Below are 26,599 nucleotides of genomic sequence, written 5' to 3' on the forward strand. Positions count from 1 at the left end.
GAGTTTTACTCTCTGGTAATCGATTACCAGAAGGCAGTAATCGATTACCAGTAGCCAACATTCTTTTCAAACTGATTTACAAAGCAGTAATCGATTACCATGAGCATGTAATCGATTACCAATGTTTTAAAACATTAGATTTCAAATTTCAAGAGTCACAACTTGTGATAAAACATTTTTAAACTTGTGCAATCGATTACACAATATATGTAATTGATTACCAGTATTTCTAAACGTTTTGATTTTCAAATTTAAACATAAAGAGTCACATCTGTTGATGTGTAATCGATTACACTATGATGGTAATCGATTACCAGTGACTGATCTTGAAAAATAAATTACCAAAAGTCACAATTCTTAAGGTGACTAGTTTTTGAAGATTTTTTCAAGAGTCACAACTTTTAAGTGACTAGTTTTAAAAGAGTCACAACTTTTAAAGTGACTTGTTTTTCAAAAGAGTCACAACTTTTAAAGTGACTAGTTTTGAAAAAATTACCAAGAGTCATAAACTTTTAACTTAATTCATCAAATGACTATAAATATGACCATGGCACGAATTTTAAAAACAGATTTCTTTCATATTCAAAGCATTCTTCTAAGGGTTTTTGTTCAATACTTTTTTTGTCAAGAAAAGTTCATTGGCAAAAAACTTGTGTTATTCTTCTTCTTCATTCCTTCTCCCTCCTACCAAAAGAATTAAAAGAACTAACCGTTTGAGAATTCTTTTGATTCATTCCTTCTCCCTCTTGCCAAAAGAAAAGAACTAACCGTCTGAGAATTCTTTTGATTCATTCCTTCTCTCTCTTGCCAAAAGAATTCAAAGAACTAACCATCTGAGAATTCTTTTGATTCCCCAAACAAAGAATTCAAAGAACTATCCGTCTGAGAATTCTTTGCCCAAACACTGAATTCAAAGAACTAACCGTCTGAGAATTCTGTGTAAGAAGCGGGTAGCTTCTTGGTTGTAATAGTGAACACAAGGGAGGGTACATCCTTTGTGGTTCACTTCAAGTAGATGGTATATCTACTTGGTTGTTTAAAGAGAACAAGGGAGGGTACATTCTTTGTGACTCTTTACTTATAAAGGATTTTACAAGGTTACTGAAAATCTCAAGAACCGTGGGTTGTTTGGGGACTGGACGTAGGCACGGATTGTGGCAGAACCAGTATAAATCTTGTGTTTGTTTTCTTCTTCCCTACACTCTTTATTTGTCCGCTGTGCACTTGTTATTTATGTTTTACTGTTGATTAAGTTATTGTTTCTTTTCTTTACTTTCTCATAACTTAGTAGTAAAACTTAATTGAATTTAGTAACATTAAGAAGGATAAATTTTTAATTAGTCAAGATACATTCATAATTAATTCAACCTCCCTTCTTAATTATTTCGAGCCCACTTGATCCAACACAACCAAGAGTTCTACCGTTGTAAGTTTCCGTTATATTTATATAAGAATAATTTATTTAACAAAAAAATTTGTATAGAATTCTCACCATATCCAAAACTTATAATTGGTGCATGTAGCTTATAATTACTAATATATTAGTTTTAAGTAAAGGCAACACTCCTAAATTTGTCATTTTTATTTGACAATAAATATACTCTACCAGTTTTTTACTATAGGACATTGTTGAAAAAAAAATCTGAATATTGAGTTAATAACTGGAGGATACAATAAAGATTAAGAGGCATTCCTATTAAAAATTAAATTTGGCTAATGTATGTAGAGCAACGCTATACGGTTGATGCTTTGATTGTTTTTTAATAAAATAAAGACAAAATAAAAATTATGGAATAAAACAATAAATCTCAGCCACGTCTGTTCGTTTGTAATTTGGTCTCATATTTTGTACGATTAAGCATTTCTCAAAGAAAAAATGATAATTATGAGATAAAACAGAAATCAGCTACGTGTGTTGGTGCGTAATTTCGTCTAGCACGATTCAGCATTTCTGGACTAACATACTCAACTTGACCCTTCAATGCTTCTTATGCACAAGTTACAAAAACCTTAATGCAAGTTGACCCTTGAGTGCATCTAACAAAATTGGTTAATACACCTTTTTTTTTTTTAAATGTTGACACTCCAGTGTATATTCTTATTAACAAGTTACATCAAACATTAATACAATTCCGTAATTTAGAAGATAGCTACACAAATGTTCAAGTTTATTAAATGATGATAATCAAATATAATGTTGTTAACTATAGTTTTCTACTTTCACAGGTTATCACATATATAATTTCTCTTGTGTAATATAGTATTGTCCTTGTTATAATTATAAGGTTAATTTAATAGTTAAAAAAAAGAGATTTTAAATTCTTTTTACTAACAAAAATTAATATATTAACAATTGATATTGACCAATAAAAAAAATAATATTATCCTTGATTTATATAAGTAGACCCTCTCTCTATCCACTCCACCTTACACACCAAGGATTAGAGAGATTTATCGAAGAACAAAAGCACAGCCAGTATGGTGCACTGTGTGATCCTACCATATCCAAGTCAAGGCCACATTAACCCCATGCATCAGTTCTCCAAGCTCTTGCAACTACAAGGGGTGAGAATAACACTAGTCACCACCCTTTCCTATAGCAAGAACTTGCAAAACATACCTGCTTCTATTGCACTTGAAACCATTTCTGATGGTTTTGACAATGGTGGTCTTGCAGAGGCAGGGAGCTACAAGACCTACTTGGAACGTTTTTGGCAAGTAGGGGCAAAGACTCTTGCTGAGCTTCTTGAGAAACTTGGTAGATCAGGTAACCCTGTTGATTGTGTTATTTATGATTCCTTCTTCCCTTGGGTTCTTGATGTTGCAAAGGGATTTGGGATAGTTGGAGCTGTTTTTCTCACTCAAAATATGTTCGTCAATAGTATATACTACCATGTACAGCAAGGGAAGTTGCGTGTTCCCCTCACAAAAAATGAGATTTCCCTTCCTTTGTTGCCCAAACTTCAACTTGAAGACATGCCCTCATTCCTCTCCTCCACTGATGGGGAGAATTTAGTTTTGCTCGATTTGGTAGTGGCTCAGTTCTCCAATGTCGACAAGGCTGATTGGATCCTTTGCAATTCATTCTACGAGTTGGAAAAAGAGGTAAGAAACTAGTCTTGTAACACCTTGTGCTTGTGAACACGAGAAATTATTGTATGATTTAATATCAACATGTGTATATAGTCTAGGCTAATTTTCACAACATATATAGTCAAACTTTTAATTTTTTTTTGAAAAATAGTTAATAATATTTAATTATGTGTCAGGTAAAAATTAATGGATCATAAACACGTGACAGGTCTTATGATAATTTCTGCATTTATGCACATAATTATTCTTTCATTTGTTATATAATGTTTTTTACCTTTGATATGTAGTGGTTTGTACTAAAATACAATTTGCTTGTAGGTAAATAATTGGACATTGAAGATTTGGCCTAAATTTAGGACTATAGGACCATGCATAACATCTATGGTTTTAAACAAGCGACTTACAGATGATAATGATGAAGATGATGGTGTTACACAATTTAAGAGTGAAGAATGCATGAAATGGTTAGATGATAAACCAAAACAATCTGTTGTTTATGTTTCTTTTGGGTCCATCGCAGCACTCAACGAAGAGCAAATAAAGGAAATAGCTTATAGTTTGAGAGATGGTGAAAATTACTTTTTGTGGGTGGTGAGGGCCTCAGAAGAAACTAAGCTTCCCAAAGATTTTGAAAAGATATCAGAGAAGGGTTTAGTGATAAGGTGGTGCTCGCAACTAAAAGTCCTAGACCATGAGGCTATAGGGTGTTTTGTAACACATTGTGGTTGGAACTCCACATTGGAAGCCTTGAGTTTAGGAGTTCCAGTGGTTGCAATGCCATATTGGTCTGACCAAAGTACAAATGCAAAGCAAATTGTAGATGTCTGGAAAATGGGAATCAGAGCCACAGTTGACGATGAGAAAAAAATTGTGAGAAGAGAAGTATTAAAGCGCTGCATAATGGAAATAATGAAGAGTGAGAGAGGCAAAGAGGTGAAAAGCAATATGGTGCAATGGAAGGCTTTGGCTGCACGAGCTGTTAGTGAGGAAGGAAGTTCTCATAAAAACATTGCAGAATTCGTGAATAGCTTGTTCAATTTACAACAGAGAATTGCAAATTATCCTGATTAAACCAAGCAGTTTGTTTGTACACTATATATGGTGCATCTTTGTAGAAAATGACATCTTTGTGAGTCATGATGAAGAAGTTATAATTTAAATAAACTATTGGAATAAATTTGGATGTTGACAAACCAGGTCATCTTGCATGTAATCAATTATAGTTTTAATAATAAAGTATTATTTTATTTTGATTGTGATATTTTATTGATTAAATAGTTTTGATAATATTTTAATTAAAATTAAAGACGTGTTATCATAATAGAAAGTATGATAATGAGAAATAATTTTTTTTTAAATTTAATCTAAATTATTTTTTATCATAGGATTATTTTAAATATGACATCAATAATTCAGATAAATTAATATACATGGGATAATATTTATTAGATTAATATTATAAATTTTATTTATTAATTTTTATATATAGATGGATTACATGTGAATGTGATCATTAAACTGAATCAATTAAAATTTTCTAAAGATTAAATTTACCATAAATAAACTGTTAATAGAAAATTCTGAAAAAGAGATTTAATAATTTTATTTGACTTGAGATTGTTGTATTAATTAACATGTTATTTCTTATGTTTTAATTTCGAACACATAATATTTTAGAGAACTAGTTAAATGAATATAAGATATGATTAAACACCTGTCAGATTAATGATTAATCAATAAGGAATTAATCAACTCTTGTCAATAAGTTTAAGTTTTATGAATTATATTTTGGCCAAAAAAATTAAATAAAAAATATATAAGTTTCTTAAGTCATTATAATCTATCTCAACAGAGTTTGAGAAGTTTGACAGTCATACCATACTCTAGAGAGTTAACTTAAGACTGTAAAGATGAAAGAAATTATTATACTATTCTTCTAATGATTTTTGAAAGTAAAGCGTTATTCTATGTTATCTTGATGTTAAAAAATATTGTTAGATGTCTACCTTGATTAGTATATTAATTTAATTAATATATTACTGACTTAGTATTGAACCTATGGAACTACACACAAACGAGTGTTCTAATTTTTTTTAAAAAAATTATTTTAACATTAGATGATTAATTAAATTAGAGAATTTAATATGATCAAATTATGAATTAATTTTCTAAGCGGTATATTATATTTTTTGCAAACACTGGAAATATAAATAATTTAAAATATTTAGTGAAACAAAGGATACAAACCTATGAGATCTCATGTTTGGAATTAGGTTTGAAAGAACTATTAGGTACAAGTTGGACCTAATCAATTATTATTTTAATTTCAAATTGTTAAATGACTAGCAATAGAAAGTAACAAGAAATAATATTTTAAAATGACTTAAAAGATAAGATAGTGTGAGTAGCCGTTTTGATTTTATTGGAAATTTATTTTCTACAACATGTTACAAATACAACTTTAGATTACACCTTGAAAGACACAATTATCACTTTTCTTCTCATAAATAGATACACGTTTTGTATGTCATCTATTTCAATATAATTTAGATGTAAAATAGATCATTTTTATTTTATTGTGTATTTTTTTAACACCTTTTTTTCTTTCAATATTTTAATATCATTATTTCATTTGTCAAAATTATCAACGAATAAAGGTCAATTTCGGTGTGAATATGTACACATAGAATCTTCATAATATTGAAGAAAAATTTTCATGCTTGAAGAACTCATAAATAGATACATGTTTAGTATGTTGTCTATTCCATTATAATTTAGATGTAAAATAGATCATTTTTATTTTGTTGTGTATTTTTTGAACACCTTTTTTTCTTTCATAAACAAATGAAAAATGTTACATTAACAACTATGATGTTATTTAACACCTAGATTGAGGGGGGAAAGAAAAAATATATAATTAATTAGATATGATAGGATTTATGACGTGATAAAAAGAGAAAGATAAATAAAAATGAGAAATATTAAAGATGTATTTAAAATTATAAAATATTTATATATCATTAACTTAGATGAATATAATTGGAATGTATAAATATTTTAAATGTATACCTATATAACACTATTATTTAATTATAAATTATTATATATGTTTATTAATAATTATTTTTAAAAGTTAAATATGATTTCTGATTAAGTAATTAATATATAAAAAACTAAAACATAGACAGAAAAGTGTTTATAAGAAATTTTAAAGTCTAACGGGCAAAGAAAAAAATGAATGAATAATTGATGCAGAAACCCGTTATAAAATAGTATTTATACGCTATTGAATACCTAAATTCAATTTGGCTAATATACCCATTTTTTCTTAATGTTGACCCTCCAATTATATCTTATACATTTAGTTACTAGTTACAACAAACATTAATGCAAGTCCGTAAGTTACAGGATACTCAATATTCAAGTTTAAGGATCACCATATATATACTGTTAGCTTCTTTTTTACACTTTCACAGGTCATCACACATAATTTCGCTTGCGTAATATTTTTGTCCTTTCGATTCGGGAACTATTTATTATGCTTGTGCCTGGGTTTAGGTGTATGTTTGATGCGTATAAGTTGTGGGAAACAGGCTCTGATGCACGTAAACATTTTTGTTTGTTTGTTTGTTTTTTGATCAGATGTGACTTGTGAGGGTTGGATTGTAAGAACAGGTGTTGTGGTGAGGAGTGTTGTTTTTTGGGTTGCTGGTTTTTTCAGCAACATCGAGGCTGGGAAGGACTTTGTGGATGTTCTGTCTAGCTTCTTAACGTTTCCTTTAGGAAACATTGCCATACAAATGGAAAAGGAGTCAATTGAAGTTGGATCCCTGAGCTCACTTTATCCAAGTGTGACAAATATTGACAAAGTGTGTCTGTCCAAAGAAATGCTACTGCAACTCAGGAACTCATTGGAAGCTTATATGGATAATCTGAAGGTGAACATTGATGACATTTTGCTCAGAGTATTTTGTATGTAATGACTTGGTCAAGTGTCCACACAAAAGCCAGGTCTTATTAAGCACCTCCAGAATTGAAAGATGGATGTAGGAATATGTTGGCTAAACCAATTTTTCCCATCAATGAAAGCTCTAATGTTTGTGATGGTGATTGTTTTGTTAAGAGTAATATCACTTTTATTATCACGGACGATTTGAATGTCGTGTCAGATTCTTTGGATACTATTTTTTATCTTCTGAAGAATTATGGAATAGAAGATGTGTCTTTAATGAATGAAATGCCTTTTATCTTTTCATTTATAATTCTGCAAGTAGTATAGCACATGTGTAACATCATCTCCTAAATACAAATAAATAATTCTAATTTCTATTTTCTAATCATTGTCTATCGTGCCAACTATAAATTAATCTTACTCTTCAACTAGGTTATCAAGTCAAACAAAATGGAATTAATCAATAACTCAATCACACTTTCGCAATCGAGCTAGAAACTAGGTTATCAAGTCAAATAAACTCTTACTAAAAATATGAACAATTAACTTTCCCTCATGTTCTAAAGTAGCGGTAGTATCTTCACTTAAAAAACATTAATACGATTGCTCAACTACACCTAGCTACCAACCATTAAAGCAAAGCAAAACAACTTAAAGTTCATTACTGACCAGGCAATAGAGGGAAACGTTGTTTGTGACACTCTCTATCCCGAGATATATTTAAATATATAAAAAATATATTAGTAAACAAATTTATATGGATAAAAAGTTCACATTCACTTCATTATTATCAAATAAAGCTTATTAAAAATATATTCGGCTCAAAACAAGACCGTCAAAATTTTAAAAAAAATGTTTTGTTAAATCAGTGAGGTAAAATAAAATAAACTAACATAATGCAATTAATATAGAAACTTATGTCCCCAATGTCACATCCTATCAGAGCATTGTGTCCTGCCGTCCTTCAACACAAGGTTCCTTAAAACAATTCACCTAGTCATCTGCTCCCCCGAACACAAAGTTCAAGATCATCACAGGATCCAAACACAAACAACACACAGAGAGTGAGTTATCACATTTCTAACTAATAGAGAGAAATAAGATAACATGTAGGTATAAATATCATATAAACAAAATAAAACTTACTTAAACATAGCTCACGTTATTTCACCATTTTGTCACCCAACATCATGTTACAACAAACACATTTCATTCATTTTCACAACATTCACGTACTCAAGAATCAAAACACAGTGTCATCAAGTCAATCAATATTGATCAATACACAAGCGTTATGCAACATATACACTAAGACTCAATTCTATATGCAATGTGGTACCATGTCAGTGAAAAACTACGTCGAGCGCCTAGAAGTACATGACAAGACAAACCACACACTAGTAAGTCAGGTCACTCTCATTAGGTAAAATCATAGGGAGACTAGTCAGGGTCACGCTGTTTTACGAGAATGCTCCAACCATGTGGGATCGGTACAGACTTAAAGGAACACTCGAACTGGGTGACCCCTAAGGCCTACACTCCGAAGAGTCCGTCAGGGCCTCTCCCTCCTGATTCAGGTCTAACCCAGAAAACATTTTAGCACACAGACTTTATCTATGAACTGTACAAAACACACGACTGCTCAATTGTTCTCAAAATAGTTTTAATTCGTCGCCCTTTAAGGGTCTTAGCATTAACTCGTCGCCCTAAAAGAGACTTAGCATTAACTTATCGCCCTTAAAAGGACTTAGCATTAACTCGTCGCCCTTAAAGGGATTTATAGTCATTTGATTGTACAATTCATAGTTCATAATTCAATGTACACAACATCTCAATCACGTGCATACTCAGTTTATCACATACACTCGATTTCAATCACAATGGTATAATCTCAATTTAACACGTTATCACATTTCATGAATCATATACTCTTTACCTATGAACTATGCAATACATACAACTGTTCAATTGTTTTCAAAATCATTTTAACTTGTCGAGTTCCCACAGCGGATCTCATCACAATACTCGTCGCCCTTAAAAGGTCTTAAAATTGTGTGATTGTACAATTCATAGCTCACAACTCAATACACACATCTCATCTCAATACACATGTATTTCATCATTCATCACATGTTCAATTTATCACATACTCACAATTTGAATAATCATTTCATAATCTCAACATAACAATTTATACAAAAGATTTATCACAACATGGGGAGTAAAACCCCTCAAATAGTTTCTCACAATTATATCAAAATCATGGGTCAAAACACAAAAACATCAAGAACACTCAAGTTTATTAATCAATTCTCATCAGAACATCAATTGGTACGTAGAAAACAATAATATTATATTTATAATCATAAAGGAAAAATTATAATTCAATAAACATCCCAAAATAAACCCCAATTTAATCCTCTAAGGATCCCTACACATGTTTATTCTAACCACAATTGCGATAAATTCATCCATTACCTATAAGCGGGCTCATGTGTGTATTCCGAAGGTGATAGCGACATCTCTAGCAATTTCCTATGATTCCTCTGATTGCTCTGATAGAGTTCCTAAACGTCAGAGAGAAGGAGAAGGGATTGAAGGTGTGCGGAATTGAATCGCAAATCAAATATCAAAATTTCACGACAATCCAACGGTTAACGAGTCGAGGATCATAGTTTTACTGAGACAGTTTTGGGTTTATGCGGAAAAGAAAAGGCTATGATGCGAAGTATATTTCTCTCAGCTCGGACATGATTTCGAACTTTCCAATGGTGAGAATGTTCAGAAATAAGTTCCGAAATTGAGAGGAAGAGGAGGCTGAGAAGCTAGCATCAGTCTAAACTGACTTAACTTAACATTTAGTTATTTATAGCTAGGGTACTCACAACCTATTATTTACTCTATTTATTTATTTTTATTATTTTATAAAAACAAACTCTATTTTATTTTCTATCAAATGAATAAATAAAATATCTTTTTTATTTTCTCTCAAATTATTATTTTAATTAATAAAGTTATTTCTCCTTATTTATTTAATTATAAAAACCTCATCATTTTTCTAAAAAACTATTTATTTATAAATACAATCCTTTTTGAATTAGTCTACGAAAAAATAGGATGTTACATTATCATTCTGAGATGATAATGAGACAGAGTGAAGCAAAATGGTTGTTGCAACAGTCTTCAGAGGTCGCGGCAGAGTGAAAGGGACAAGAATAAGTGTTCGTGTAGAGAATGAGTGTACACGTATAAAACTAAACTTAAAGATGATTTTGACAAAATCATCATTGTTAGGGTCAAATCAAAGACGAGTTTGCAAAAGCCATTGTGGTAAGGTTTAAATCAAAGACATCATAAAAATTGTCCTTAACACTTTTTATCAAAGAAGTTTTTTCGAAAACTATCTTAAAAAAGTTGGAATGAATTTTAAAAATGTCATTGTTTTTTTCTATATTGGTTAGTTAAAAATCGTTCTAGATTCAACGATGTAAAAACACATTATTTTAGTAGTGCTTGTTAATTTGTGCTACTTGTACGATTGGTTTTCGAGTAGGGTACACCTTATACTATTCTTTATCTCTTGATTTTTTATATATTAAATTTTTTTTTTGAATATCTTTCATCACATTTAAGAAATGATGTGCTATCTTACAAGCCTATCTTCCTAATTAATATCAACGATTGTAATAATAACATGTCATCACTTATTAATTAACAACAAAAACTCAAAACAAAAAATTTAATATATCATTGACTTAAAATAACAAAAAAAAATTATTAAAAATTCAAAAGAAAATTCAATCATTTATTGTCTTTTATGAATTTCAACGCCTTTAAGTCATTTATTATCTTTTAATATATCATAGATTTTCAATGTATTTAAGTCAACTTTAATTCATTTATTGTCTTTCAATATATCATACACTTTCAATATATTTAAGTCAATTTTAATTGATTTATTGTCCTTTAATATATCATAAACTTTCAACGTATGTAAGTCAATTCATTTATTGTCCTTTAATATATCATAGACTTTCAATATATTTAAGTCAATTTTAATTTATTTATTATCCTTTAATATATCATAGACTTTCAACGTATTTAAGTCAATTCATTTATTATCCTTTAATATATCATAGACTTTCAACCATTTAAATCAACTTTAATTCATTTATTATTCTTTAATATATCATACAGTTTCAACATATTTAAGTTAATTCATTTATTATTTTTTAATATATTATAATAAATAACTTTAATTTATTTATTATCCTTTAATATATCATAGACTTTGAATTTATTTAAATCAATATTAATTTATTATCTCATGAATATAATGAAAACACAATTATTGTCCTTTGTGAATTTTAATTGGATGAATTAAAAGTAGCCACCCACCCTCCAGGGCTCCACCTACAAATTATTTAGTAGGTAATTAATACTAATGACTTATTTTGTCCTTAATGAATATTACAAGTAGCTTCTCTCCCTCCACAGTCCACTCCACACAAGAAGGAAAGGGAGAGAGAGAGGTCAATTAATCAAGAAATAGAGAGCAAATTAAAGCATAGCCAGTATGGTGCACTGTGTGGTCTTAGCATATCCAGCTCAAGGCCACATTAACCCTATGCATAATTTCTGCAAGCTCTTGCAACAACAAGGTGTGAAAGTAACACTAGTCACCACCCTTTCCTACAGCAAGAACTTGCAGAACATACCTGCTTCTATTGCACTTGAAACCATTTCTGATGGTTTTGACAATCGTGGTTTTGCTGAGTCAGGAAACTGGAAGGCCTACTTGGAACGTTTTTGGCAAGTAGGGCCAAAGACTCTTGCTGAGCTTCTTGAGAAACTTGGTAGATCAGGTGACCCTGTTGATTGTGTTGTTTATAATTCATTCTTCCCTTGGGCTCTTGAGGTTGCAAAGAGATTTGGGATAGTTGGGGCTGTTTTCCTCACTCAAAATATGTCCGTCAATAGTATATACTACCATGTCCAGCAAGGAAATTTGTGTGTTCCCCTCACAAAAAGTGAGATTTCCCTTCCTTTGTTGCCCAAACTTCAACACGAGGACATGCCCACATTCTTCTTCCCCACATGTGTGGATAATTCACTTTTGCTTGATTTGGTAGTGGGCCAGTTCTCCAATATCGACAAGGCTGATTGGATCCTTTGCAATTCATTCTCTGAGATGGAAAAAGAGGTAAGCTACTCAAGTCTTAGAACCTTGTGTTGGTGTACACTAGAAACTATTGTATGATCTGTGACCACAACTGTTTATGGTCTAGGATAATTTTTACCATTTATAAGGTTGTGTAGGAAGGAAATAGATATCATGAATTTGAATATTCACTAAAAAAAAAACCACGTAATAAAACTTTTAAATTTATTATAAATGGTTAATATAAAACTCAATTATGTGTCGGATGAAAATTAATCAAAATCATACACACATGACAGGTCTTAATTATAATAATTTCTCCATATACACACAATTCTTTCATTTGCTATATAATGATTTTTTTTTAACTTGTAATGGATTGTAATTAAATAAAAGTTGGTTGTAGGTAACCGATTGGACGAAGAAGATATGGCCCAAATTTAGGACTATAGGACCAAGCATAACATCTATGATTTTGAACAAGCGACTTACAGATGATGAAGATGATGGTGTTACACAATTTAAGAGTGAAGAATGCATAAAATGGTTAGATGATAAACCGAAACAATCTGTTGTTTATGTTTCTTTTGGGTCCGTGGTAGTACTCAACGAAGAGCAAATAGAGGAAATAGCTTATGGTTTGAGTGACAGTGAAAGTTACTTCTTGTGGGTACTCAGAGAAGAAACTAAGCTTCCCAAAGATTTTGCAAAGAAGTCAGAGAAGGGTTTAGTAATTGGGTGGTGCTCACAACTAAAAGTTTTAGCTCATGAAGCTATAGGGTGTTTTGTAACACATTGTGGTTGGAACTCCACATTGGAAGCCTTGAGTTTAGGTGTTCCAATGGTCGCAATGCCAAATTGGTCTGACCAATGTACAAATGCTAAGCTAATTGAAGATGTCTGGAAAATGGGAATTAGAGCTAGAGTTGATGAAAAAAAGATTGTGAGAGGAGAAGTATTGAAGTATTGCATAATGGAAATAATGAACAGTGAGAAAGGCAAAGAGGTGAAAAGAAATATTATGCAATGGAAGGCTTTGGCTGCACGAGCTGTTAGTGAGGAAGGAAGTTCTCATAAAAACATTGCAGAATTCGTGAATAGCTTGTTCAATTTAAAACAGGGAATTGCAAATTATCCTGACTAAACCAAGCAGTTTGTTTGTATACTATATATGGTGCATCTTTGTAGAAAATGACACCTTTGTGGGTCATGATGAAGAAGTTATAATTTAAATAAACAAGTGGAATAAATTTGGATGTTCACAAACTGTTATGAATGGGAAGCTACGTGCGCAGTCTATAAGGAAAGTATGCAACCTGCTGCATGAAGCATTCACAGCGAGGAAGTTAGTTAGGAAGTGTCAATGCTGTTAGGATTCTGTTAAGAAGTTTCTGTTAAAGGGTTCTATATTCTGTTAAGAACCTTGCCTTATAAATAGCTTGTAATAAGGTGTTCAAAGGAATGAGAATATACGTTACTTTCATCTTCTTCTTCTCTGCAATTTCTGAGAGGCACTTGGTCCTCGAAATCCAAGTATAACACAAACCAAGTCATCATGCATGTAATAGCCTGTTCAATTTACAAGCAGCGTGCAGGAATTTAATTGCAAATTAATTCTTGCTAAACCAATTTAAAACCTTGTATTTGTAGTATTTTATTTTATCAATTTAAATTGTGATAAAAAAAAAATGTGAGTCTATGACACTGGATTACATCAATAATCATGTTGCTTGCTTGGAAATGGCTATGGTTTCTTATTCAAATCCCAGGGACTGCTTTGCAAAGACATCTCGTTATATATGATGTATATTTGTTGCTTTAGTCCCTATGCTTATGCGGGCAGGTTTTTGTTCTATATTGGGGAACTGATCTTTGTAGTGTCATAGGGGGTTTGAGGGGTTATGTATTTTCTGGTGTGGGGGTATGTGTTTGTCTAGCTATTTACTTGTGTTCTGCAATTGTTTAGTTCCAACCTAGTACATCTTGTACCAGCTTAGTTGGACTTTAATAAAATTTCTTTTTGCTTTTTCCAAAAAAATTGAACCAATCCAACATGGAAATATCGGGTTGTTTTTTATTGTGTCTGTGTATACAGAAAATTAAAAATTATTTTAAAATAAATAAAATATATGTGAAATCGTTAGATTCAAATTTTGTGATCTATTAGGTGGAGTGTTGAAATTCAATTCTATAGTTAGAAATTAAAGGTATTAATTTCAATTATACCGTATTAGTCCCATGTTATGTAGATATGGGAGGAATATTTTCAATTCCAAGAGTAAAAAAAAAAATTGGATCATTGCATCGATGGATGATCGAATGTGCACAATTACAATATAATAAAATGTCAAATTGGACCAGAAAAATGCAATTACGAATTGCACTTTTAATTCAACTAAAGTTGCAATTACAATATAAGAAATACCACGCTTTGGGTCCCCTAGTGTAAATGTTGTGGACCTCTTCTTTCCAAATCTGTGGCACGCTTTGCACCATTCACCAGCTCTATTATCATTAATTTTGATATTTTTTTTAGGTATCATTAATTTTGATACTTCTACTTTGGCATTTTCTCTTTACTCTGTTAGCATTGCATTTCTAACTAAACATACCTTACAGATCTTACCAATGTTTTAAAAATACTCTAAAAAAATTAACTATTACTTTTTTTAAAAGGAAAAATTAACTATTACTAATATTTCTTAAAACATTAATATTTCCGAAACATTAATATTGCTACTAACCAATAACCACCAATAAGATTGTATTTCTTCTTGCAGAAGTAGAGAAAAGTTGAAGAAGGAATCTCCTAAGACTGAAAAAAACCCAATGGATTTGAATTCCTCTCCTTCCAACAACACAATTGCCGTGAATGGAACAATCCCCGTCGCTTCCACGTTCGCAACCGCCACCGCGCCGTCGGATAACCCTCCGCCGGCGGACAGCTCCGGCGACCGGAAACCCATCGCCCTGTGGCCGGGGATGTACCATTCTCCGGTGACCACCGCCCTATGGGAAGCTCGCAGCAATATTTTCGAGAGGCTTCTGGACCCTCCCAGGGACGCTCCTCCGCAGAGTGAATTGCTCACGAGAACCCCCTCGCAGAGCAGGACCAGCATCTTGTACAACTTCTCCTCTGATTTCGTGCTCAGAGAACAGTATAGGGATCCCTGGAATGAGGTTCGAATTGGGAAGTTGCTCGAAGATCTTGATGCCCTCGCTGGAACTATTTCCGTCAAGGTTCCATCTTAAAGTTTCAATTTTTGTTTTTAAGTGTTTTTATGGGGATTTGTTATGTGGGTATTTCTTGTTATGTGGGAATTGCTTGTTTTGTGATTATAGGGTCAAGTGGGGATGTATATGATGATGGGGTTGAACTTCAAACTGATTGGCAAAAAAAAAAAAAAAAAATCTTGTGGGAATTGAGTATCTGAGTATTGTTTGTATATGATTATGTGATTGAGTGTCGTGTAAAATTGTAAATGTTGATGATAAGGTAGAGTTTTGAAGTTCAAACTTGGTTGTACTTTGATGATTGGCATTTTGTGGTGAATGACTTGTTTGTTATGTAGTAGGTCAAATGTAGTTTGATACTTGTTTGTATTCAGGAAGTTTTCACATGAACATTAATTTAAATTTGGGAAACTGAACTGGGCATTTATATGTAGTAAATAGACTTTTGGGCGTTGTTTGAGTTGAGTGGGTCGGTGGGGTACTTGACTAGCTTGCTTCTGCTATTTTATTTGGAGCAAAATGTCTCTATTTAATCTAGATTTCATGTACCTATTTTTTTACTGTGCTATGTGCTGTTTGTTTGTGGAATAGCATTGTTCTGATGAAGCTAGCACAACAAGGCCACTTATAGTTGTCACTGCTTCAGTTGATAAGATTGTACTAAAGAAGCCAATTAGTGTTGACATTGATCTCAAGATAGTTGGTTTTGTTATATGGGTTGGGCACTCTTCAATAGAGATTCAACTGGAGGTTACTCAGTCCAATGAAGGTACATTTATTAGGGCTTACAAATTCTTGACAAATTGAGTAATTGATGGTTTATTCATAACACTAGCAGTGTTCATCGTGTTGCATAGACCCAAAGAAGTTTCTCATTGCATCCTCCACGTAACAATTATACAAACCTTCATAATAGAATAATCTTTATTTTTTTTAAAAAAAATTTCCCTTACAATTTCCTTTGATACCCATTATTTTCTATTTTATATTTTAATCACAATTGTTCTACAACTTATACATCATCAAAATATGTGCAGAGGGCAATGATTCAGACTCAGTAGCACTGACAGCCAACTTCATATTTGTTGCTCGGGACTCAAAAACTGGGAAAGCTGCTCCGGTGAATCGACTTTCACCAGAAAATGCTCATGAAAAACTTCTGTTTGAACAAGCTGAGGCAAGAAGTAATTTGAGGAAAACGAAAAGAGGAGGGGAAAAGAGGGACTTTGAGAATGGGGAGAAAAATAGGCTTCGGGCCCTATTGGCTGAAGGAAGAATCTTCTGTGACATGCCAGCTTTAGCAGACCGAAACAGCATTCTTCTAAAGGATACCAGCCTTGAGAATGCCTTAATATGCCAGCCACAGCAAAGAAACATCCATGGTCGAATATTTGGAGGTTTCTTGATGCATCGTGCATTTGAATTGGCTTTCTCAACAGCATATGCCTTTGCTGGATTAGCTCCTTGCTTTCTTGAAGTTGATCATGTTGATTTCTTAAGACCTGTGAGTATTTTCTCCATTCTTTTAAAAAATTTCAAAATTTGACTGATACATGATTCTGTATGCTTCAACTACAGTTACTTGCAAAAAAAACATGATACAGGAGTTTCAAATTGTTTGAATTGAAATCAAAATCTAGACTAATTTCTGTTTCATTTGTGTTTTATATCTGTGGAGGGAAGTATTACAGTTATGACAATGTTTTTCAGGGTGAAATACAACATTTAATTTTGTGATGGTGTGAGTAACCGTTCTAAGACCTTATGTGTGCTTACAATTTTTCAAACATTATGATCCTGCAAATGCATTTCTGCTCTTCTATTTCCCTGGAACGTATCCCCCTGTTCAAACTTGTTTTACCAATATAATGTTTCAAAAGGACAAAAATAATGAAAACAAACAATTGGCCTGTCTTATTTGTCATAGAATGAATCCTTGAACAGGTTGATGTAGGGGACTTTTTGCGTCTCAAATCTTGTGTTCTGTACACGGAGGTTCACGATCCAGATCAGCCACTTATCAACGTTGAAGTTGTTGCTCATGTTACACGACCCGAGCTGCGTACTAGTGAGGTTAGTCTTTACTGACCTGCACTTTAGACAATACATAACCATTACTCAGTTGCTCTTTTTCTTTTTGCAACTTCCCAAGTTATTGAAGATAGTAATCAGCTTTGTCTGTTCTGTTCTTTTTATGTGAGTATAGGTATCAAATACTTTCCACTTCTCTTTCACTGTCCGTCCAGAAGCCAAGGCGATGAAAAATGGATTTAAACTTCGCAATGTAGTACCAGCAACGGAGGAAGAAGCACGACGTATATTAGAGCGCATAGATGCTGACAACTTGAATGAATTCTTCAGAGCATAAGAAGAAAAACATCAATTAGCTGATAAAGTATTTAAAATATCCACCGCTAATTATGTGAGCAGAAGTTCAAAGATGATTAACTCTCTTATATAATAAATTTTTCTGCCCAATTTTAAGAGGGAACTAGTATGCCTTATATGTCTAGCATCATTGGACTTGATAGAAGGCAACTGGTGTTTAGACAAGTATATGAACCTGAATCTAGTAGGCACCTGCTGTGCAAGTTGTATAAGGAAAAACATAGGTAAGCCAATGAAAGAAAGTTTACAATGAATTCTGTACAATCAATGATGGCTATAGTGGATTGCTACGTCTGTTACTTGTGGCATATAAAGCAAGTGATATTATATTACTATTACTTAGAAGCCTTGTTCAGATAGTTTTACATGCACCTTAATTCAACTTCCTCTCTCTAGATTAGGTGTCTAGTTTGTTAACTAAAAGACAGAGTGCACTATTTTGCTGTGTGATTTGTTATTTGCCTACACTATGTGCAGCATTCGTGGCATCAGGTGCTGCAAATTTAATAATGTGTAAGATATGGAATTTGTCTTTTAATTAAAAAAAAAAAAGTAACAGAGAATAGCAATTACGTAAATAGATTAAGAAATATTTAATAGAAATAAAATATTATTTTTTAGGAATAAAATATTATTATATATGGACTAAACTGTTCTTATGTAATATATCTTAATCTTTAATGTTTGCGCCACTAATAGTGGGATATTAAATAAGGATTTCTTTGAGAAAAAATATTAATTAGATTTTAAAATTCTAAAACATCAATGGCTTTGAAATTAAGAAGAATATAAAACATTTAAAAATATGGAAGGAGATATTTCTTGTATTTTGAAATGGAATCTTTTATATTTAACTCACGTGCTTATATGCCTTAAATATAACATAGGGTATGTGTTGGTACCTGTTTGGAGATTTCAAAAATATTTTTGAAATTCAAAACTTAGTTTTGTATTATGTTTAGATTTTCCTAAAATTTATTTTGTAACCTATCTTAGGAGCAAACCTGAGTTTATATCAAAAGCAACAAATGGGTGTGTGTGTGTTTCAGTTAAAACTCTACAATATCACTTCCTTCTACGTTTTATCTTGAAAAATAGGTAAGTTTCCTTAAACGTGATTTAAATTGGAAAAACAAACATACCTCTATCCATAAGTGTTCTGGTTGCCACATCAACATCAAATGCATCAGTGATAAAAGTAAGGCACACAATTACAGACAAGAAGACCAGTAAAGTTTAGCCAATATTCTGCCATCAAATCCATATGAAGCATATTCCTGATCCCATGAAGGTTGGGCAAGGATCAGAATTACTAATTTACTGTCACTAATATCAAGCAATAAGAATTCTGATAGCTGTCAAGTGTCAGGGAATCTGGCATCAGAAGAAAATTCCATGTTGCAATATACGACAAGTACGGTGTACAGGACTACGTCCTAGTGTCCTATCGGTATTGGGTATTATATTTTTAAATCAAATATATTTTTGCTAGAGACAATATTGTTATAAGATCATTATGGACAATAAAATTCCCTCTAAGTATTTAATACAATCAGGTATCCATTACTCAAATTAAAAATATCTAGTTAAGTTAAAACAACCTCACACCATTTGATCCATATATTTAGTGTATTGGGTATAATACAATGAATAAATATAATTCTAAAAAAAAATAGAATCCGGAAATGGATATGACAATATATATTAAGTTAAATGTATTTATATATTTCTTGATATAGTTAATTATTATTATTCATATTGATTTGTCATCATTATAGTGTTACAACTTTTCTTCTTTTCTTTAACCTCTTGCAAAAGAAAAATTAAAAAAATATTTGCCAACTTTAAATAAAAGTATTATAATTCGAGTTGCCGTTGCCATAATAAATCTCAATGCAAAGAAAATGTACATATAAAACATGTTAAGTTTTTTTCCTGAAGGATCCATCCACACGCAGAAACCAAATTGGAGTCTAAAACTGACCCATCTCAATTTAGTTTCATTCAACCTTATTTAGATTAGATGTCTGTATAATTCAACTTAATTGGAAGAAATGATCACTTATTCTTATCATAAAGTTTTTGAAAAGTAACTAAAGATGGAGCAAGGTTTTATACAGAACGACTCTTTTACTAAAATTCTTTACGCAAAACCTTAAATTCCGATTGTAGGATAATTTCAATTGCAAGCAAAGGCTAGCTCTAACTGAAAAGCCTTTTTTTTTTTTGGAAATAATTGAAAAGCTTTCTACATGCTTATAAGTTACAACAAACTTATCGTACATATCCAGGCTTTTTCCCCCAAAGAAAATATTTTACTCTCTATATATAATCTACATAAACTGAAATCTTTTACAAGGATTTTTACAAATTTAACGAGAAAAAAAATTACAACAATTTTGACCAGACCATGTAGGCTCTGACCAATCAAAAATACCTGGTTCCAGGTTTTTGGGAGAAGATGCAGCCAAAAAGACACTTTCATGAGTGATATAGCTATGGTGATGAAGAAGAACTATCATCATCTGAAGAGTTATTATACTGTTGCCTCTCATGTAACCCAGGAAGGGGTTGTGGAAGCATAGGGTTAACTGGCACAGGGAATTTATGAGCTGAACTAACCATAGTTCTCTCATTTATCATTCCAACTTCTTTGCAGACCCGGTCAAGAACTGCTAGGAAGTCTCTTACAACCAAGAAGATTCTAAATGGATGAGCTTCTTCCTTTGTCAAATTTCCATGAAAATACTCTGTAATCTCCTTCACAAGGGTGGAAGTAACACTTTCTTGGGCTTGAATTTTTGGAATTTCCTCCTCAGCCATTCTGATGAATTTGTTCATTGATTCTGTGAATTTCTGACTGCTTTCATCTGATGCCATGGTTTGGTTTAATTGCACAACTTCTGCTATGCTTGCAATTCCTTTCGAAAGTTTTAAGACATCACTGTTGAGAACTTCAGAATCCATAGCAGCAGCCTTCTTCACATTTGCTAGCTCGGAACTCAGGCTTGATACAAATTGAAGGCCAAGCCTCCTACACTTGGCATCTTCACTCAAAGTAGAGCTTGGAGTTTGATTAGTTCTGGAGAGACGAGCACCTTCGGTTCGAATAATTTCCTGTACAACAAAATGCAGTAGAGTGGTTTTGCCATCTGCGCCTTTGACATCGGCCAGCTTGAGAAGAGTATCAAGTTTGAATGCCTCTGCATCCCCGCGGTTGGTCCCCACATTCATGCGGTTCCCAGTTTTAAGTACAGCCTCCAAAAGCTTCAAGAACATTCTACAATGTCGCAGCTCTTCACAGGCAGCCTGCAAAAGCACCAATCAAAAGATGAAGAAACTATAGTCATGACATGCAAGGTAAACTTGCCTGAGAAGTACATAAGTAACATAACTGGATTCTTTTTTACCTCTTATGAGAAAACTATAATGAAATAGCACAAGAATAAGAGAGAAGCAGGGAAGAGACAAGACTATATTCAGCTGCTATTGAGGTTTAAAATGTGAGTAATTGTTGAAGAAGTACACTATATGAGCATAACAGGAATTGAAATGGCCTTACACCCTAGGCCATACCGTTTCAATAAATTTCTCCAAGCATTCAATAATTCCTCACAACTGAAAAAAACAACTTTCTAGTTCCTACCAAATATTTTTTAAAAAAAATAGCTATTCATGTTTATAACATTCAAAGTTTCAACAAGATTATACTAGAAGCCTTCAGAACATCTCTTTATCACCTTGACACTAGCATGAATAATCCCCGAGAAATGAATATAAACCAGTATGAGTATGACTGATTACCTCTAGAGTTTGAAAGGATGTCCTAAGATACTCCACTTCAGACTCAAAATTGGCTATGTAAAGCATTGCTTCAATTCTTTTAAATGCGAAAGGTACATCAAGCACTGCCTTCAAAAAAATTTCAGCTAGACCAAGCTTAGTTGGTGAGTCATCTTTATGTTCCTTCAACTTACGTTCTTCTTCCTTGCTTGGTGCCATTCTTAATAAGCTTTCAAGTAATTCTGTTCCAAGTGTATCAGTACTTCCTGTAGAAAGGTAAATTGAATTTGCTGTATCATCAGTACTACTATGAAATAAACCAGCAAGTTAACAAAGTTTTCCACTAGCTTCAAGCGGTATTTAATGATCACAGATATCACTATACAATTTTATTCACACTTGCATATAAGAAACATAATAACCTTTCTCTAAAGAAAGAAATGCACCTAATTTCTACAATGCAACAACTGCAAATGGAAAAAGGATATTGCCAAACTACTGCAAACTAATCCTGCTGTTGTCTATTTTTATTATGACGAATCTTATCAATTGATTCTAACATTGTGACGTACATAAGTTCTTTCCAGTATAAAGAAAAAGAGGCTGTCCAAAGTTCTTAACAATGAATTAACTACTGAAATACTTCTCTTCCCCAAATAATTCCCCAAGGTGTAGAAGGGGTAGTTTAATTACAGGCCCAATACATCAATCAATAGCTATCAGCCTACCAAAAACACTACAGAAAATTGTCACAACTTCAGGACGGAATGAGAAAACATACCTTCTAAAAGTGCTTCACACACTTCTTCTATAGTGACATTAAGTGCTTTCAGCAAGATTGAAATATTCTGAGACTTTTTAGGATCAAGTATTCTTTCCTCCTGATTTGGCAGGTGAAAAACTGAGTTCGTAGTTGCGTCCTTGGGTTTTGGGTTTGATGTGTTCACTACAAACAATGTTTCAATCATTTTCTCATTCAATCTGCAGCCAACCAATTCAATGTACTCAATTCAAGAACACCAGTTGCAACATATACACAAAATATTCAACCACTAAGCACCACCCACAAAATGGGGCAAAGAAATCAAGAAAAAGATTCATAGTTAAACACCATCATGAAATATAATCATTCAAATATGTACATCCAATTTCAGGAGAATACCAAATTGATATCTAAAAGGCTAAAAAGCTAATATACATTAGAGTTGGAATCTTACTTAAACGAGCTGGACTTCATCTGATCCCACACCATTTCACGATCAGAGGTCGTTCTCACTTTGTCCCAATGCAGGGGCTTCAATTTTGGTTTACTAATCTCTTCAATTTCCCCCAAACTCGCCGGCAACTCAACATTGGTTCCTTGGTTTTGCAACACAAAAGACCTCGAAGGAGGCACCAATTCTGGCGGCCTTGACACCGGTGTCGACGGCCTCATTGCCGGCGATGGCACTCCCCACTGCTTCCTTTGCCATGGCAATGGTGGCGGCGGTGGCGGAGCAGAGCCCGGAATCTCCCAGTGCTTCCTCTGTGGCAAAGGTGGAGGAGCCGGAGCCGGAACCGGAACCGTTCCAATTTCATCAAAGGGTGGTGTTAGTGACATGTCGGAAATATTCCAGTGTTTCCTCTGCGTCGCAGCCGCACCAAAAGAACCTGTTCTTAATCCACTAAATGTTCCTCTTTCGGTTTCCGGTGATGACAATAGGGCGGGTGACAAAGGCACTGATGACAAACCCGGTAACATTAGTCCGTCGGAGACACTCGACATTCTTGGAGACTGATCGAAAGTGTGATTACGTGTTACCTTCTCCAGCGAAGATGTTAGAGAAAATGCCGAAGACGAAGAAGCATTAGATAGTCTCCGTGGCGCTCGTGGTGGTGATGATGATGATGATGATGATAATGCATCTTCATTTTTCTCCAATGTTCCTTCATGTAATGATGATGATGATGATGCTGCATGTGCATGTGAACATGCACTTAATGCTTCATTTGAATTATGTTCAGTGAAAACCCTATCTGGTGTTGAGCACAACGAAGGAGAAGAAGGAGAAGATTGCACGTGTTGGTGGTTGTAATTTTCCGGCGACTTTGGCTGGGTTCTCCGGGAACTCGAACTCGCCGTCGCGATAGAATGAGGCCTTTCCGGCGAGGCGGAAGAAGAGGAAGGGCACGAACTAGAGATCACGCTTCTTCCTCCGGTGGCGAAAATTCGCCGGGAAGCCGATCCGGTTCCGCCGGAGCCTCCCAACGATGAGCCTCTCGGAGAGTAAAACTCCTCATCGTCCTCCTCCTCCTCCGCGGTGGTGAACCCCGCCTCGTCGTACGTCGGCAGCGGCAAAGAAGCTTGTCGCGCAAGCGGCGGAAGCGGTCGGAGCTCCGGCGATTCCATTTTCCGGTCGCCGCCGGCGTCGGAGACGTCGGCGCCATCTTCAATTACGTGCGAGTTAACTACAGTTCCGAGGTAAAGAAACTCGGAGCTGGTGGAAGACGTGTGCCGGAGCTTGCGAGTTTCCACGGCGGTTTCGGTATTGCGCGGGAGCAGGCGGAGGTCGGTGTCGGATCGGATAAGTTTGCCGTCGGCAGCGAGGGGAGGGCTCCGGCGACGGCGGTAACAGACGACGGCAGAGATGATTATAGCAAGGACCGCGGCGGCGACGGCGGAGAGAGCGACGGGGAGGAGTTTGTTGGAGGAAGAATTGGGTTTGGGGGAGTGAGGAAGAATGAGAGAGGAAATATTGGCAGGGAAGGAGGCAAAGGTGATTGGAGAAGGAGGTGGTGGGGAAGAAGGGTATAATGGGAAAAATGGTGATTGTGGTGTAGTTGTAGTTGGTGTTGGTATTGTTGTGGTAGTGGTAGAGGTTGTGGGAATGGTGGATGATGGATATTTGGGTTTTGGTTTTTGTTTATGGCTTGAAGGAGAAGGTTGTGGTTTTGGTGCTTCAGAAGGTGGAAGAGTGGTTAAAGGAACAAAGGGTTCATGGAGAATCCTTCTATTGAGGAAGAAGGGTTGGGATGAGGCTAGTTGGTGAAGTGCACATAACAAGAAGAAAAGGAAAAGGTACAAGAAGAAGGTTTGCATTGTTGTGTGAAGTGAGTGAGTGAGTGAGGGAATGAGGGTTTGAGAGTGAGGTAAGTAGTAATGGCAGTGGGTGGGGACTTTTGTTGCAGAGAAGGAAGTGATTTAGAGAGTGAAAAGGTTGATTTTTATGATGAGATGAAAAATGGTGAGAGTGTGAATTTAGGTGGTTTTGTGTTGCATACAGCTAAGATTCTCTTGGTCGTTCTGTTTCACTACTTGAAGGAATCAAGGTTCACATTTGCACTGTTCCAGGGCCTATGCAACTTCTTCTCTCTGTTGGGGTGTTTGATTTAAGTGCATGCCACTACAACCCAATCATTGTCTCCCCTTTCTCTTGTCTTTTTTTTTCTTTCCTTTTTAACTTTTGACATTCTTGGTTAATTAGTACTAGTAGTACATGGAAACAACAATATAATAGGCGACATTGATGAAGATTTTTTATAGATGTATTTGGTATAGAACATTCAACATTATCATCGTATCTGTTGCTTTTAATATGTGGACAATGAAAACAGTTATTTTTTTAATCTTGAGATTGAGATGCTTTTAAAGTGAATGTTTAGTAGTGGGTCACATTAAAAATACGAAATGTACTTAATGTTACAGTGTTGGTGGCATGTCTTAAATAATTCTATCTAATTACCTACTTACTTAGTTAACATTAGGTACTCAAGGTTTGGTCTTTTAATATGTAAATATATTAAAATGATCTTTTATTTTACAGTATTTTTTATATTAAACTTGTCCATAGTGTTGTAATATGACATCAAATTGGTCTTACATAAATGGTCATTTTAATGTATTCATAAAATAATGAGGCTTGTTCCATTCCACATTTTTTTAATGCAGGATTAATATTCTTGAGTGTTAAAATTGCCAATCCTTCTTTAAATTATAAGCAATGGTTTGAAAATCTAATAAATTTTAAAGTATTAAGAAATCATATATATATATTCTATCCTGCATTTATTTTTGAAATTCCACATATGTTTGAGTGAAACAGTCATATTGGAATTACATAATTATTAGAGCTGACTGTTTATTATATTTAGCTTAGATGGGTATTAATTTTTAATAATATATGATAATAAACGTAGGATACTTTGAAATTCCTTAATTCTGGCTAATGTGAAAATTGCATCATTGATTGTAAAAAATTTAGACACGCTCTCTTTCTTTTTCTCCTTAAATTATGTAATATATTCATCTCATTACTACTTTTACTTTTTTCATATTTAATTACAATTTAAAATAAATTACATAATTATTAAAAATTTCTTTGAAACTTAGGTCTTATAGCTTTTTTTTTAAGAAAACATAGGACTTAAAGTTAAAGTGTATAGTATATTAACTGTGACTTGAATAATTGTGTTTACTTTGATGAGACTTACACTCATAATAACTCTAATAATAACATCTATTGATTAAATATAATAAAATTATAAATATTTTGTGAATGTAAAATAAATATTTTATACCATGTACTGCATTCAAAAGGGTGTAAGCATCATAAATGAATGATGCTGAAAGTCTATATCTCATAATGGTTCAACGTTCATGTAAAAAAAAAAATAGCCATAAGAAACAAAGAAAATAAATGCAAATAAATACTACTATAAAATATGTATCATCAATGTAAATAAATACATCATTTAATGCTAATGTTGTAATTAATTTACTATATACTACTAACTCTGTATAGGACAAATCATCAATTGATGTTTTTTTCTAAAACTATGCATGTGAGAAAAATTAATAAAAATTAGTAGGCTATGTTTATCTCGGTATCATATATATCATTATAAAACAGATTTAATTAAGAGTATATCAGAAATAAATATTTTAAATTAAAACTTATAATAAAGATTAAATCACATTTTAATTTCAACCTTATAATAAGGATCGAACC

General features: G+C 33.4%; 4 protein-coding genes across 4 annotated transcripts; 3 read left to right on the top strand and 1 right to left on the bottom strand.

Annotated features, from left to right (window-relative positions):
• Nucleotides 1-2,412: 2,412 nt before the first annotated feature.
• On the top strand, nt 2,413-4,344 carry LOC114396037 (UDP-glycosyltransferase 74G1-like). The gene is made up of 2 exons (XM_028357931.1): nt 2,413-3,105; nt 3,412-4,344. The coding sequence occupies exons 1-2, from the start codon at nt 2,479-2,481 to the stop codon at nt 4,162-4,164; spliced, it is 1,380 nt and encodes a 459-aa protein (XP_028213732.1). The 5' UTR covers nt 2,413-2,478; the 3' UTR covers nt 4,165-4,344.
• A 7,188-nt stretch (nt 4,345-11,532) lies between these two features.
• On the top strand, nt 11,533-13,693 carry LOC114397523 (UDP-glycosyltransferase 74G1-like). The gene is made up of 2 exons (XM_028359592.1): nt 11,533-12,248; nt 12,613-13,693. Exons 1-2 carry the CDS (start codon nt 11,622-11,624, stop codon nt 13,348-13,350), a joined length of 1,365 nt encoding a protein of 454 aa, XP_028215393.1. The 5' UTR covers nt 11,533-11,621; the 3' UTR covers nt 13,351-13,693.
• A 1,102-nt stretch (nt 13,694-14,795) lies between these two features.
• Nucleotides 14,796-18,187, top strand: LOC114396708 (acyl-coenzyme A thioesterase 9, mitochondrial-like). Its single transcript, XM_028358831.1, has 5 exons — nt 14,796-15,446; nt 16,032-16,209; nt 16,478-16,944; nt 17,385-17,513; nt 17,647-18,187. The coding sequence occupies exons 1-5, from the start codon at nt 15,036-15,038 to the stop codon at nt 17,806-17,808; spliced, it is 1,347 nt and encodes a 448-aa protein (XP_028214632.1). The 5' UTR covers nt 14,796-15,035; the 3' UTR covers nt 17,809-18,187.
• Nucleotides 18,188-20,031: 1,844 nt separating this feature from the next.
• On the bottom strand, nt 20,032-24,986 carry LOC114397738 (formin-like protein 1). Its single transcript, XM_028359924.1, has 4 exons — nt 22,829-24,986; nt 22,393-22,592; nt 21,633-21,877; nt 20,032-21,137 (listed from the first exon to the last, which is right to left on the bottom strand). Exons 1-4 carry the CDS (start codon nt 24,688-24,690, stop codon nt 20,325-20,327), a joined length of 3,120 nt encoding a protein of 1,039 aa, XP_028215725.1. The 5' UTR covers nt 24,691-24,986; the 3' UTR covers nt 20,032-20,324.
• Nucleotides 24,987-26,599: the final 1,613 nt, after the last annotated feature.

The sequence above is a fragment of the Glycine soja genome, chromosome 18 (assembly GCF_004193775.1).
Source record: "Glycine soja cultivar W05 chromosome 18, ASM419377v2, whole genome shotgun sequence".
Classification (NCBI taxonomy): domain Eukaryota; kingdom Viridiplantae; phylum Streptophyta; class Magnoliopsida; order Fabales; family Fabaceae; genus Glycine; species Glycine soja.